This window comes from Panicum hallii, chromosome 1 (genome assembly GCF_002211085.1).
Source record: "Panicum hallii strain FIL2 chromosome 1, PHallii_v3.1, whole genome shotgun sequence".
Taxonomy (NCBI): domain Eukaryota; kingdom Viridiplantae; phylum Streptophyta; class Magnoliopsida; order Poales; family Poaceae; genus Panicum; species Panicum hallii.
Genome location: NC_038042.1, coordinates 56773875 through 56788686, shown reverse-complemented (window position 1 = coordinate 56788686; position 14812 = coordinate 56773875). Strand labels below are relative to the sequence as shown.

Sequence of the window (14812 nt, the reverse complement as noted above, 5' to 3'; positions counted from 1 at the left end):
CGGCCTGCCGCGGCCCGCGGGCGTCAAGGGGCGGGGAGGATGCGGATCGGGGGAGGAGGGAAGAAAGAATAAGGTGGAGAAAGAAGGAAAAATAAATAAGAAAAATGAAAAATAAAAAAGAAGGGTCTTGTGGTCATTTCATATTTTTTTGTATTTTAACAATTAGATAAAGCTATTTTGCTAAATATTTTTTCAAAACAGTTTCTGCTCCGGAGCTGTGTTTGTAAGAGCCGTAGCCGTGCTAAAGGTACCCTACGCTCCAATCATCGATCCGGATGACGCTGCAGTGACGTCCGGTGGCCGAGCGTGCCCGTCATTTTGCCCACCGGGGAGCGGGGACCAATCCTCGGTGGCCGGTGGCGCAATGGAAGGGGGTGAATTTCTCAGTCACACCGACAGAAATGCCTCCCGGGGGCTGAAAGCCGCCCTGAAATGCTCAACACTACACTTCCACATGTTAGGCATGCTGACTGACAGGTTATGATGCGCGTGTTGTAATCGGATCCCCGTGCCACGTACATCCGCGGCACTGACTGCTGTGCGACAGTGACAGAGGCAAGTGTAAAGGAAGCTTAAACTCCAACAAGCGGTGCTAGTATCATTAGGAAGTTAAGAATGGCAACGCACCCTTTCTACATGCTTTGAAAGGGCAAGGAAACTGCTAGAGAATAATGGGGCAAGGGACAGTGAGATCTATGAGTAGCGGCTATGCTCTCCTGTTTTTCGTCAAAAGAGTGTAGGGGAGAGGGCTGCAGATCCGGACAATCCAGCTCCGGCGCACGGACGCCAGAACCGAACAGAAGCAGACGCCGGCGACCCTCCGCCGCCGATGGCGAACGTGCCCGATCGAGGGAGCGAACAATCCGGAGGCCATAATTGCTTCCCCCACTTGCCCCCACATGAGCATTGGCAACCAGCTGGGTCGCCTCGCTCGCGACCACCACCAGCCGGGTCGTCTTGCCGAGCTTCGCGCCGCGGACGAGGGGGTGCTAGCGGCCGGCGTCGCGGCGCACATGGCGCGCCCGGTGGAGGACGAGGACTTGCCCGGCCGCTTTCCCCGTTGCCAAGTTGTCCTCGCTTTTCCACCCTTCGGATGAGCCCCCGTCGTCTCGTCTCGTGCCCACGCCACGGGCCACGGCCACGGGGCCACGCGCGCTCGCCAGCCCGGTGAATTGCTCCCTCAAAGTTCCTTTGCCTACCTGTCGTCCACGAAGCCGTCTGGTGCGGCCTGATAGCTCCCATGGCGGCTTTCCTTGAGCAGCCATTCACGGCGGGTTATGCTTTCGGGGGCGTGGCGAGCTCGCCTGAAATGGTCTGCAGCCGAAAAGAAATGCTATAGCCGCGGAGTGGGGAACAAGCAAGAGCAAGCATGAACGGCATGGATGCATGATGCTCCGTAGCTGCTACGTTACTTGCCACGTACATGATTTGATGATTACATACAACCCACAAAGTCGCCAATGCAGCAAGTATGGATCATGGATTCATGGTGTGTGGATTTAGAAATCTTAGCCCCCTCCGGTGTCGCAATCTATACAAGCTGGGACAGATGCCGGGTCTGGTTACTGGTTAGGACTTTGGACACGCCCCTGTCATTTCTGTCAGTGACGGTGTGTCCGTCTCCATCCCGTCGTCGCGTTTTTCGTCTTGCTCATGACCTCGCTACAAAACTACAGAGTCCTACCTGCTCTGACCTGCGCGGCCGTCCAATGTGTTACGACCGCTCCATCTTCTCTTCACCTAAAAGGGGCTCTCCCTTTTCCCCCCGACGCAACACGGCACGCTCGATATCATCCCCATGTACTCTTGCTCCTGGGACGCAACTGCCGCCCGCCATGTAAACAAGATTGCGTCCCCTTTGGACCATCTCGCTTTGCCTTCACTAAACCGTCAACCACCTCAGCTAGCCACACCGACTTTCTGTTAACACGCAGCAAAGCCTCCGGCTACCTGCTCAAGTAATCAATCCCATCTGCCCTAAAAAATGGTAATCAATCACATCTTATTATCGCCGCCGTGCCGTGCAACGGCAAAGCTAGCTAGTCGGCAGCCGGAGCCTGCACTTTTCCCATGGCTGAGTCGGTGCACTTGCTCTGTCACGCATGGTTACCCTCCAAACGCTATCTCGTGGAGCAGTAGCTACTGCAACCGGACCTGACCTGAGCGGCTTGCAATGTTGGCGTTCACGCGTGGCTTGATTGCCTTTCACTAACCACGCAATTCAAGTCGGCAGATCGAGCCTGCTGTCATTACATCTTCCTACAGGACCACGCGTGCCGTGCAGGGTCGCTGTCGGCACCACGCGGCAGGCGTTGCACGCGTCTTCCCCGTGACGTCCGCCGAGCAGATCGCCGCGCGTACAGCAGGGTTAGCGCACAGTACGAGATTAGATTACGGTCAGCATAAGTCGCCGGGAATAGTAAACGGTGAGACTTGTGTCGAGTAGCCAGCCTAGCTTGTCCGTTGCGAACACGCAAAGTACAGCAGGCGACCAAACGTTGACGGCTACTACCATTTCATGTCGACCAGCGCCAGCCAGACCATCATCTGCCAGTTTCCATCGGAGGCCAACCACGCGTTATCCTGTCATCGTGAATCTGTAAAATCCCCTCCAGTCCGGTCATGGTGCTGACATGATTTGGGATCTTCGGATAGGAGCACACTGGAAGGCCTATTCTGAAGCTAAACAATCTGGTATTTTGCACGCTCAAATACTACTGTGCTAACACTGCCGTATTAGCATGGGTCTCATTCATCACAATACGACATCAAAACAACACGGAAGAAAGAACAAAGGAGCTTTTCTCAACGGGACAAAACAGGAAAGAAAAAGGAGCACAAGATTTTGGAGCCGTTGAGACGAGCACCAACTGGCATCAGTCCCATTCATCACACCACAGCGTCCACATTGATTACCCACTAACCACCACGCACCCCAGCCGAAACGGCCGGACGCTGGGGCCCGGCGCGCAGCGACCAACGGTCGTGGGTCGTCGCTCGCGAGCGGGCCACGCCTCCGGCCTCCTGCCCCCGGCGCTCCCCGGCTCTTTCCATCGCAGCTGGACCCGATCGCCCCGGGCATCGCAGAACACCAAACACCCGCGCCCACCACCAGCCGCGCCTCCCTCCACCCCCGCGTCGCCCCCACCACCCCACGGCCCACCCCCACGCACGAGCCGAGCCACCCGCGACGTGCCCCACCCGCGCCCCAACATACCCGCGCCACTTTCCCTTCCCGGTTCCCACACGGAACGCGCCGCGGGCGCGGGCCCCGCTTGGCAGCGTCACGAGGTCGATGGCCATAAATCCCCCGCCCCCACACTCTCGTCCACTCACCTCAGCGCCGTCGTGCTGCTCTGCCTCTCCGCGCCGCAGCAGAGCGAGCAGAGCATGGCGCCCCCACGGCGCGCACTCCTCGTCGCCGGGATACTCGCCGCGGCGCTGCCGCTGCTCCTCCTTCGCCCGGCAGGTAACTTCCGCCGGAATGCGCAAAGAATGATGCTCTGCTAACGCAATGCGGCAGGGCGAATGCAGGTGGCGGTTTGGTGGCTGACCGGTGCGGTTCTGTTGTGTCTTGCAGAGGCGGGGACTGTGGGCGTGAACTACGGCCGAGTGGCGAACAACCTGCCGAACCCAGCGGCGGTGATGCAGCTGCTCAAGCAGCAGGGCATCACGCAGGTGAAGCTCTACGACACCGAGCCCACCGTGCTGCGCGCGCTCGCCAACACCGGCATCAAGGTGGTGGTCGCGCTCCCCAACGAGCAGCTCGCCGCGGCGGCGTCCCGCGCCTCCTATGCGCTCCTGTGGGTGCGCCGGAACGTGGCGGCCTACTACCCGGCCACGCAGATCCAGGGCATCGCCGTGGGGAACGAGGTCTTCGCCACCGCCAAGAACGTCACGGCGCAGCTCGTCCCGGCCATGGTCAACGTCCACGCCGCGCTGGCCCGGCTCAACCTCGACAAGTCCGTCAAGGTGTCGTCCCCCATCGCGCTCACCGCGCTCGCGACGTCGTACCCGTCCTCCGCGGGCGCGTTCCGGGAGGACCTCGCGCAGCCCGTGATGAAGCCCATGCTCGACTTCCTGGCGCAGACCGGGTCCTACCTCATGGTCAATGCCTACCCGTTCTTCGCCTACTCCGGCAATGCGGGCGACATCTCCCTCGACTACGCGCTGTTCCGCCCCAACGCCGGCGTGCAAGACACCGGGAACGGCCTCAAGTACTACAGCCTCCTCGACGCCCAGCTCGACGCCGTCTTCGCGGCGGTGAGCAGGCTCGGGAACTACAATGGCGTGCGCGTGGTGGTCTCCGAGACGGGGTGGCCGTCCAAGGGTGACACGAACGAGGTAGGCGCCTCGGCCGCCAACGCCGCGGCGTACAACGGCAACCTGGCGCGCCGCGTGCTCTCCGGCAACACGGGCACGCCGCTCCGCCCCAACGCGGACATCGACGTGTACCTCTTCGCGCTCTTCAACGAGAACCAGAAGCCCGGCCCGACATCCGAGCGCAACTACGGCGTGTTCTACCCGAACCAGCAGAAGGTGTACGACGTCGAGTTCGTCCTCGGCAGCGGCGGCGGCGGCGCGGCGGGCGGCGGCGGCCTCGGGTGGCAGGAGAACGGCGGGCCCACCAGCGGCAACCCGCCGAGCGGGGTGAAGGTGACGACGGGGGAGGCGTGGTGCGTGGCGAACGCGATGGTCGGGGAGCAGCGGCTGCAGGCGGCGCTGAACTACGCGTGCGGCGAGGGCGGCGCCAACTGCAAGGCCATCCAGCCCGGCGCGGCGTGCTTCGAGCCCAACACCATGGTGGCGCACGCCTCCTACGCCTTCAACGACTACTACCAGCGCAAGGGCCGGTCCATCGGCACCTGCGACTTCGCCGGCGCCGCCTACGTCGTCAACCAGGCACCGAGTAAGTCGCCCCGCCGCTCATCTCCCTCCTCCGCGTGCCATTTCCTCAGCTAAAAATAGTTCCTTTCTCTTGATGGCGTTCGCTGCTAGTACCATTCGTGCACCTGATTGATCTCCATGAATTCGTTCAATCACGTAGCAAAATGTTGGTACATTCCATTATTTCACACACGTAAATGATGACCAGTAGCAGCAGTAAGCCATACAGTTCCGGTAAAAAGTGATCGCAGGAACCTAGGCGTGAAACATCCCGTACAATCCATGCTCAATCACCCGGAAGATTACAGATTGGTATACAGTTCAAATCAAATTAAAGGTGCTTTGCAATTGTACGGGAATGATTCTCGCTCTTTTACCATCACACAGCCTGTCACGTCCAGTAAAACCACATCTGGAAAGCGCCCAGCACAGTGAACAGCACGCTGCAGTCCATTGCAAGACTGCAGCAACTGGTGCTCTGTGACGACAAATCTGTACTGCGATTTTTAGCAGTCACTCCTCTCTTCATGGCCGTGTTCAAGCCTGCATTGGATCCGAGCTGTTTACAGTCACTGGGATCGAGTTGGCTGCTGCTCAGGTTCAGGCCTGGTAGTGCAATAATGACTGTGAGCTGCTCAAAAAAAAAATACTGTGCGGAGAGGAGATGGGTGGCTGTGTGGCTCGTAGCTCGGCGTGATGTGACCCGTCCTGTGTTCAGGTTCTTTACTCCGTCCTGGTTTCCTCCATGGTGATGCGTGCCGTGTCTGGATGCCGCAGACCGCGTTGTGGCTGATTGCCACTTCCGGTGCCTTTTGCAGCGCCTGCTCTGTACCCTACGGAGTACTGCATTCTTACTACACTCGTTACGTATCCTGGGGCGTACGTGTCTCCTTGGACCAGCGGTCGTCTCGAAAGGATGTTCACATGATGGGATGGGTGTGCGATGATAATCTGCTGTTAGATCAGAGAATGTGCTGTTTTTTAATGTTGATTGTGCTGTAACCTGTGATCTCACTGGTGCCTTTGCTGCATTGTTTGCAGAGATGGGCAAGTGCGACCTCCCATCGACGGTCTGAACTCTGAAGAAACTGAAGCTACGTGGCCGAGGATCCCAGGCCGGCCTGCAGCCATCTCGAGGGCGAAAGTCTAGCGAGGGGAAGATGTTGGAATCTTTGCGCCCTTTCACCCTTTCTTTACTGCTGCTGCAGCCTTGACTCCTGCTATGTAACTATGCTACGTAGTAGTAGAAAACCAACACCGCTGTAGCTGTACGCCTTTCTTTTTGCAGCCTTGGCTGATGGGGGATACCTTTGTTTAGTCTGCTATGTAACTATGCTACTGTTATAAGCTGATTAGTATAGATTAATTAATGGCTTAGCCTTTGCTCCCATGTGATGTGACCCACTAGGGTTTGTCTCGGCTCTCGAGTGATCTGTTTGACTCTTGCTCCATCGCTGTCTGAGAATTTGTGTGCCGGAAATGGTGCTTAGCGTGGACGACAGTGTACACTAGGCAGCACTCCAGTAGAGATTTAGAGAAACCCATGATAGTGGGTGGTGTCTCGTGCGGCGTCAGTGTTTGGCCTTTTAGCACCACCCCCTACTCCTGAATTTTTCTTTTAGCTAACTGTCTAGGTATTTTGGCGAGCATTTTGACTACGGCACCATGGGAACGAGGATTTGCGCCTAACTGAATTGGAAAGTCTTTAAGGTCACAAAGCAATACTGCTTTTAACATTTTGTAAACAAAACCTATCTGAAATCGCATGCGATCGCTCCAGAAATGGCGAGGTCGCTGATCCCATGGAAAGCGCCACGGCTCAACTGGCATTGGCTCGCACGGGTAGTGGGCAGTGGACGGACATGGGCACGGATGGAAACTTTCCCAAAATCTGCCGTCCTCCGCGCACCACTGTACGACCACCACGGCACACGTTCCCTGAGCCTTTCGACAGCCACGGGGGCGTACCAGTGCCGGTAGCGCTCCCCTGCTCAGCGCCACGGCGGCCAGGGTTTGGAATCACATGGAGGTGGTGTACATGCACATTGGCCACCACCACCATGAGGCATGAGTCCATCATCATCACCCGCGGTTGGTGTGTCCTGACCTCTGGGCTCCAGCCTTCCGCCTGCGGCGACCATTGGAAATACTGTGAGCACAACAATTGGAAGTTTAAGCTGGTTTCTTGCTCGGAAGCATGCATTTGAAACCGTAGTATCCAACTGAAAGCAACACAAATCTGTCTTGTGGATGACAAATGCTTGAGACTGAATACTGAGTAGCAGTGTAGTGTGCAGTTATGTGAGCAGTATAACATGCATTCACCAAAAAAAAAACTTCCTTATATGACTAATAATTCAACTATGATAAGACTACATAAGCTTGTCCTTAGTTTAGTTTGCGCAGGAACTGCAGTTGGCCTTTATGACAAATTTTGTAATCCCATCTGTTTGATGCTACTAATATTTACTAATACCTCTTAAATTGAAGGTTGGTACTGGTGCTCGATCTGAGCAGACAAGGACATACAATTACAAGGTAGCAGGGCATATTATCAGCTAGAAGCTGTTTATGTTGTTTTCTCTTCTTTCTGTTCTTTGTGGAAGGAGCTCTTCCATTTCTTTTCTTTTTCTAATACGTTTAAGTAAATAGATCTGAGGTCTTTTGCTCACAGGATAACAGAGTGACAGACTATCGGCTGAAGATGAGTTTTGAACTGACTAGCTTCCTTTTAGGAGACATTGAATCGGCTGTTCAGGTAGTTTATATGAGAACTAAACTCTGTAAATTTGGCAACATGCAGGTACTACAGTGCAAATGATTAACGATTTCACTTGTCGTTGAAACATCTAAAGTCCTGTGCTACAATGGAACAGCAGGAGCTCTTGGAGGAAATGGCCACTTCTGTGGGCGTGGCCAAGGTATGATATGCAGAATTGGCCCCTCAGAAACAGGTCATCAAACTGATGATGTGTTCAAATGGATGAAGATTAAGCTGTACATGAAGAAATCTGACAAAACTCCACATAGGCACATTTTTCTGTATTTAATGGTCATGACTAATGTCACATTGTCACAGAACATAGCAATGCACCTCAGCTTCCCTGCTGGAGGCAGATTTTTGAGTAGTAGAAAATAGACATGCTTACAATTCAACTGCTCCATTTTTCCTAATTCAATATGCTTTAAATATGTTGTCTCTGTGAAATATCACTTACTTTCTAGTTCCTTCTTTGGTTTAGATATGTAAAAAAACATATTCTATTTATGAAGATAGCTATACCCATGTGCCAGATTAGATAGGTGACCAGTTCTCCAGTTTCTTGTGTCTTAGGCTAGGTTTGGTTACTAAAAGATTTATTATAAGCCCTTTGGATGTTTAGATGCTAATTAGGAGTATTAAATATATTAATGACATAAAAAATTCCATAACCCCTAGGCTTTTTTGCAAGACGAATCTATTAAGTCTAATTAGTCCATAATTAGTCCATGTGATGCTACAGTAAATATATGCTTATCATGGATTAAGTATGCTTAATCGATTCGTCTCGCAAATAAGCCCTAGGTTTATGCATTTAGTTTTATAATTAGCTTATGTTTAGTCTTTTTAATTGGTCTAGAAATATTCGATGTGACATAGCTTATTATAAGTACCTGGAATCCAAACAGCCCCTTAATCAAAGAATGCCATCCATTCCGGTTAACAAATTCACAAGTTTGCTTTCGCAATTCAAATTGAAAATCCAGTTCACCTGACAACATGGACAAAGTCAATTTAGAAGTATTTGGGCTTGGATGAAAAGTTTGCAATATATTTTTTTTAAAAAAAATCTTTCAATTTGGTAATGTTTTGTTGTTACTACCTGATTTGTGACATGACCTAATAGCCCTTGTCAGGCATTGTGTGAATTTGGGATAAACAAATTCAGTTCTTTTCTTTTGGTTCTCAAATTTGACTATTTGAGATAAACAAGAAAGGAGAGCAAGAGAATTCTGACTATTTGAGATAAACAATCAAGGTGTTCAAGAGACTCTACCTTAGCAAAGGTCTGAAGGCTTAATAAGCACGCTTTTGCTGCTGCCTGGGCACACCGGTTCCCATCAGCATTTCGTCGAACACCACGGCCACACACCTCCGCTGCCACCATGGCTGCTGCCAAGTCCCTGCTCGCCTCCCTCCTCCTCTGACAGCAGCAGCCGGAAGCCACTTCCAGTTCACGCTCCACCTCGCCGACACCGCCGCCGCCGCTGGGTGCCTCAGATTCCTGGGCGAGTGCCTGCCGGCGACGACGAGCTGGGGGTCATCGGCGGAGCAGGCTTCGGCCACCACGGCCGAGGCCTGTATGGCTGTTGTCAGGGTGGTATTTACGCCATGGCCATCCTGTTCTTTCAGCTTGAAAGAAACACGAGAGGTGGAATTGGCCGCCGCCGAGGACAGCGTGGCCGAGCCGAGCGGGAAGGCGACGGATAGAGATTGTGTGGCGGCCGCTCCATCCCACGTCGGCCTTCGACACCGCCCTACGCCAACTCGCGGAGCACGGGGGCATGCTTGCTCATCGTCGCTGGCGTGCCCAGGACGAAGGCAGCGGCCGGGCGCGTGTGCTCGAGGGACGGGGCCGCGGCGGTGCGACCTCGCGGGCTCCCCGAAATGTTTGTAAAATACCCCTGGTTTGGATCGCGATTAACAATCGCGATCCGGGTTTTTGCGATATGACCCCAATATATTTTCATATACACCTCTAATTTGGATCGAGATTAATTATCTCGATCCGGTATTTTACAAAAAGCACCATTATATTTTTATGTAGCCCCCTAATTTGGATCGCGACTATTAATAACGATCCGATCTTTTGCAAAATACCCCCGGGTATTTGCAGATGGCTCCCTGGTTTGGACGGCCAGGTCCGTCGTCCCTTCCGGCCTCCCCCTCGGCTCCTCCTCCGGCCCGCTCGCCGCCGCCGCCGTAGTCCCCACCGAGCCCGCGACTCCTCTTCCCACCCACCCCTCGCAGCAGCGAGACAGCGACCATCCCCCCACTCATTTGTCTCCCGCACCCAAGCCAGCAAGGGCAGTAGGGCGGAGGCAGCGCACCTAATCCCAGGGCCAGGGAGCAGCCGCATGCCTGCTTGCCCTCAGCTGGCCGCCGGGCATGGCTGCTTGTCTGTGCCGCACGTCCTGGCTCGCTCTCATGGCGATTCTCTTTCTACTCAAAAGTCAGCCACGTAGCACTCCGTGGCCTGCACCCCCTTCCTGCGCGCTCGCCCATGGCGCCGACAAGTGGGCCACCTTCCCGCGCGCCATCGCTCTCTGTCTCGCCGTCCTTTCCTCTCCGGCTCTCCCCAGTACCATGCCCACTAGCTGCGTTGCTCCTGATCGCCCCTCTTCCACCTTACCGCGCTCGCCACTCCTGCCGTGCTGCCCGGCGTAGCAGTGCTACGCCCTCGACTGCCTGGCGAGGGAGCCCCTCCTCGCCAAATCCACCACCACCGCCTCCCCTTGTGCTGCTCTTCCTCGTGCTCCTGCATCTCTGGGGAACGATAGCTTGTTCCGTGGTGGAGTTCTCTCCTTGCTCGCCGCAGAGAAGGGAGCAGAACCCGTGCTGCTAATCCACCCGGTCGCACGGGGGTTCGATCCGCCTCCGGCGCCTCCCCAACCGGCATCCTGGCAAGAGTAGCGGCCACGCACGACAATGGCAGCGGCGACAGCTACGGGGACGTACCAGTGCTGTCGTGTACCGGTAGTGTGTTCCCCTGCTCGGCGCCTCGGCGGACAGGGCTCTGGAATCACATGGGGTGGCCGGGTGGGTACATGTATATTGGCCACCACCACCATGAGGCAAGAGGCCATCGTCATTACCCGCGGTAGGTACGGTGTGGCCAGACCTCCGGGCTCCGGCGGTCCGGCCTCTTCCGCGCGCGGCCTCCCTCCTCCCCTCCGCATGTGCGCGTGCCCGCTGGCGCGCATGTGAAGGAAGCTGCCAATTGGAGTCGGCAGGCTGGACCACCGGAGGGGAAGCCGAGAAGGGAATATTGGCCCAATGATTTCGCCGATGGAGACGAGAGATCTGCCGTCATCCGCGGTGTTTTCCGGTGCCCGGCGCGGGTTGGTCGTCACAGTCGCTAGTCAGCGACTGCGCAACTGTTACGAGGGCTCGTTTCCCTTTTCCTGGGTGAGCGTTGGGCCCGAGCCGCTCGACGGAACCACAAGCGCGGAAAAAGGAGTGCCGATTCGCTGGTGGGCCGTGTTTGGTTAGTTTCCATCTTTTCTTGTGAGGTGTATTGTTGTTGTGGTGGTTTCTTCGTGATTGGTGTTTGTTGCAGTAAAGAATTGGACCGGACCACTTTTGCCACCGACCTTGTGGAGTTGTGGGCTATTGGGCTCGTTATCTGACAGGTAGGGCAGATTGAGAACCCAACCTAGGCAGGGTCAAATCCAAAAGTATATTAGGAAATGTTTTACAATTCTCAGGGTTTGGTCTTTTGGGCCTAACTGAAATTCCAGGACAAGTTTAAGGTTCCTAATAAAGATAGTTTGCAGACCGAAATAAGAACGGCTGACAAGTTTAGAGACCATCGATGAATTCCACTCTCTTTAATTTTACTAGCCTATCAACCCGTGCTTCTACACGAACTAATTAGAATTAATAGAAAAATAAAGCTTATAGACAATAATTATAATTATATATCTCACATCCTCTTTCATCTACTAAATATTCTAACATATACTCTAAAATACATATTTAGCAATAGATTTTATTTTGCATTACACCTCCATATGTATTTGATATATATTTAATTGAACTATTTGTCCGTGAATTAGGATTCTTATCTTTTCCATCATACATGAATACATGATAACACATATCGTGGGTAGTATTTTTATATAAATAATATATTAATAATGATAGAAATATTAACTTAGAATTTTATATTGATGCACTTTAATTTTTCTTATAATTATATAATTTAGATTTATAGGTTATTTTAACTATTAATAATGATATAATTGGATAATTTATATGCAAAATTAGGGGTTATTTAAATTTTTTTTATAATAATATAGGTGGGTAATTTACACAAAGATTAGGGGTTACTTTAGAATTTTTTTTATAATAGCGGATGTGGGTAATTTATTAGGAAAGATAATAGATCTTATGACTATTATAATTAGAGTTGTTGAATTGATGGTCGGATATTTTTAATTTTTGTGAAATATATTCTTTTAAGAACGTCCACCTAAACTTAGGTGGCTTCACATGGAGACTTAGTAGAGCTTTCAATTAGTAAGATTTTTGCCTAGTAAATCACCTAGCTCACTGCCACAAAGATAAAAGCTACTTTCAGCAAAGCTGATGTGGCAGTAACAGTTACTTACCAACTCCTGGCCACGCACGCTGCCGGTACAATAGACGGTACAAACTTTACAGTACAATATATATACGTACATATTTATCTGAGATACAAGCAATACATTACTCCACGATACACTCATACCGTGCCACCTATAAACACATATCACGTGCCTATCTGCTACCGTACACAATACACATGGCCATTGTACGTTCACTCTCGAGCTGCTTGCCACTATGTCCGGCTGTCGCATCCGTGCAGCCACCACGCTGGTAGTTTGCGCTTCTCACTTACGCTGTGGCGATTTCGGACTTCATGGCCTCGAACCGTGGCTCCTTGGCCTCGAACTTGTGGCGCACGTAGAGGTTCATGTAGTCCTCGAACACGAACCTCGGGTACGCCGCCCCGGCGCGCTCCTCGTCGGCGGCGGCGACGAGCGCGGGCGCCGGGAAGATGACGGCGTCGGCGCCCGGGTTGTAGAAGGACGCGATGGACATGCGGTTGCCGTCGGGACGCGTGAGCACCCGGTGCATGACGCTCTTGTACCGCCCGTTGGTGATCACCTCCAGCTGGTCGCCGATGTTGACGACGATGGCGTGGCGCACGGGCGGCACGTCCACCCACTCCCCGTCCTTGAGCAGCTGCAGGCCGCTCACCTGGTCGTCCTGGAACAGCAGGATGATGCCGCCGGCGTCGGTGTGCGCGCGGAGGCCGTCGACGAGGTCCGGGCGCGGGCACGGCGGGTACGCGCTCACCTTGGTGCCGAACGTCGGGCCGTTGGAGCCCGCGAAGGCCTGCTTCAGGTACCCCTGCTCCAGGCCCAGGTTCTCGCACAGCAGGTCCAGCAGCTTCTCGGACAGCTTCTGTATCTCCGATGCGAATTGTTTCATCACTTGCCTGCAGCGACACGGAAGGCTTGCTTTCAGTCAGGAATATTCCAAGCCAACAGATAAAAGCGCGTCCATTGCACTGTCACTTCCTACTAAAAAAGTGATTCGACTTGTGATGGTTACTGGACTAACACAGCACTCTGATGTAGTACACTTGTCAAGCAAAGGAATGATCGGAAAACAAACTATGCCTGTCGTCAGGCAAAAAAATAAAAATAAAACACACACTAGAAAAGTTACTTATCTACGAAAATAATCTTGATGCACAATATAGTTTTATACGACAATTTGGAACATTGTTTAATTCGCTAATAGGAGCAGGTCATGTCAGGTAGTATAGCTTTTCTTACAAAGTGTCTGATTGGGCCTAGCACAATAGGTGGCTTCGTCAGCCTGGCTTTGTAGCCTTGCATAAAAGCCATTAAACTAGTTCAACTTGGTAGACCAAGGACATTCAAGTTGAGAATCACCCGATTAACAAACTGATTATCCCCAAGGGTTTTGCAACCTGAGTCAAAAGCTGGTGACATGGCGCTTCAGCTTTTATTCAGAAGCCAACAGAAGGTTTATCAACGACTGATTGGACTGTAGCCAACTAATATGATACTGACAACGTCGTCGATGAGGCGCACTTGTATGTTTGAACACACCTGTAGTGGTCGTCGAGGTCGGGGAGGTCGGCGATGTTGGAGGCGGGGAGGTGGCGGACGAAGAAGGTGCTCTCCCAGTCCACGTCCTTGACGTCGGCGCCCTTCTCGCCGGCCTCCAGCGTCCGCGCCGCGAACTCCTGGAACTTGGGCTCGCGGCAGCTGGCGTAGTGCGCCTTGGTCAGCCGCTCCACCTCGTCCATCAGCTCGTGGGAGACGCCATGGTTCAGCAGCTGCATGGTCAGTTGGTCACGGTTCAGCTAGGCTTGAGAAGTGATGCTCCGATCGATCGGGCGACGCTAGCTGTGCTAGAAATCAGTTATGGTCGACCGGTTGATGGAGAATAAGAATCTGTCCGAGACTAGTATTTGTTAGGTAAAGGCAGAATGCTTTGTTTTCTTTTCAGAAACCCCAACGCTGGCAGAGACAGCAGACTGACAGAAATGCTGAAGAGGCGATAAACAGCATATGAACTCTTCATGTTAGCATCAGATTGTTCATAAGTTTTTGTACGGTTGATCATGTATGTGGTGTGGTGTGTGTGAGTGGCACCTCTAAGAAGCCCCAGTTCTCGCAGGCGTCGCGGATGACCTCCATGGCCGCCGGCTTCTCCTCGGTCTGGAGCTTCTCCATGTTGATCACCGGGAAGGAGAGCGTGCTGCTGGTAGCTGCCATCTCTCTTGCTCGCTCGATCTCTCTAGTCTCTCCCTCTCCCTCACACACACTTCTCGCTCTCTTGAGTGTTGCTTAATAATAAGCTGATGATGATGATGAGTTTGTGTGCAGACCGTGGCGGTGAGGGGTGCCCAATTTATAGGCGCCAGAGTGAAGGCAGCGCTGAGCTAGAATGCCAGGTTACCAGAATGGCCCTGGGACGTACTACTACATGTTTAATTCGGTCAAATGGATTAGGAACTAAAGAAAGTACGTGGTGCGCAAAAATAAAGCAGTGTGGACGTACACCGGCAATGAGGCTTAGCTTCCTGATGCAGACAAGTCCTCTTCGATCAGAGGACTGCAACTGACCCCAGCTAATTCC

The 14812-nt window shown here is 53.0% G+C and overlaps 2 protein-coding genes and 1 long non-coding RNA gene across 3 annotated transcripts; 1 reads left to right on the top strand and 2 right to left on the bottom strand.

Annotated features, from left to right (window-relative positions):
- The first annotated feature begins 3337 nt into the window (after nt 1-3337).
- On the top strand, nt 3338-6277 carry LOC112878744 (glucan endo-1,3-beta-glucosidase 11). The gene is made up of 3 exons (XM_025942957.1): nt 3338-3469; nt 3581-4909; nt 5929-6277. The coding sequence occupies exons 1-3, from the start codon at nt 3391-3393 to the stop codon at nt 5961-5963; spliced, it is 1443 nt and encodes a 480-aa protein (XP_025798742.1). The 5' UTR covers nt 3338-3390; the 3' UTR covers nt 5964-6277.
- A 314-nt stretch (nt 6278-6591) lies between these two features.
- On the bottom strand, nt 6592-10764 carry LOC112878746. The gene is made up of 2 exons (XR_003225860.1): nt 8925-10764; nt 6592-7015 (listed from the first exon to the last, which is right to left on the bottom strand). It is a non-coding gene; the product is annotated as an uncharacterized LOC112878746 (long non-coding RNA).
- A 1460-nt stretch (nt 10765-12224) lies between these two features.
- LOC112876977 (1-aminocyclopropane-1-carboxylate oxidase 1-like) lies at nt 12225-14558 on the bottom strand. The gene is made up of 3 exons (XM_025941171.1): nt 14326-14558; nt 13777-14006; nt 12225-13133 (listed from the first exon to the last, which is right to left on the bottom strand). Exons 1-3 carry the CDS (start codon nt 14446-14448, stop codon nt 12527-12529), a joined length of 960 nt encoding a protein of 319 aa, XP_025796956.1. The 5' UTR covers nt 14449-14558; the 3' UTR covers nt 12225-12526.
- Between the last annotated feature and the right edge of the window lie 254 nt (nt 14559-14812).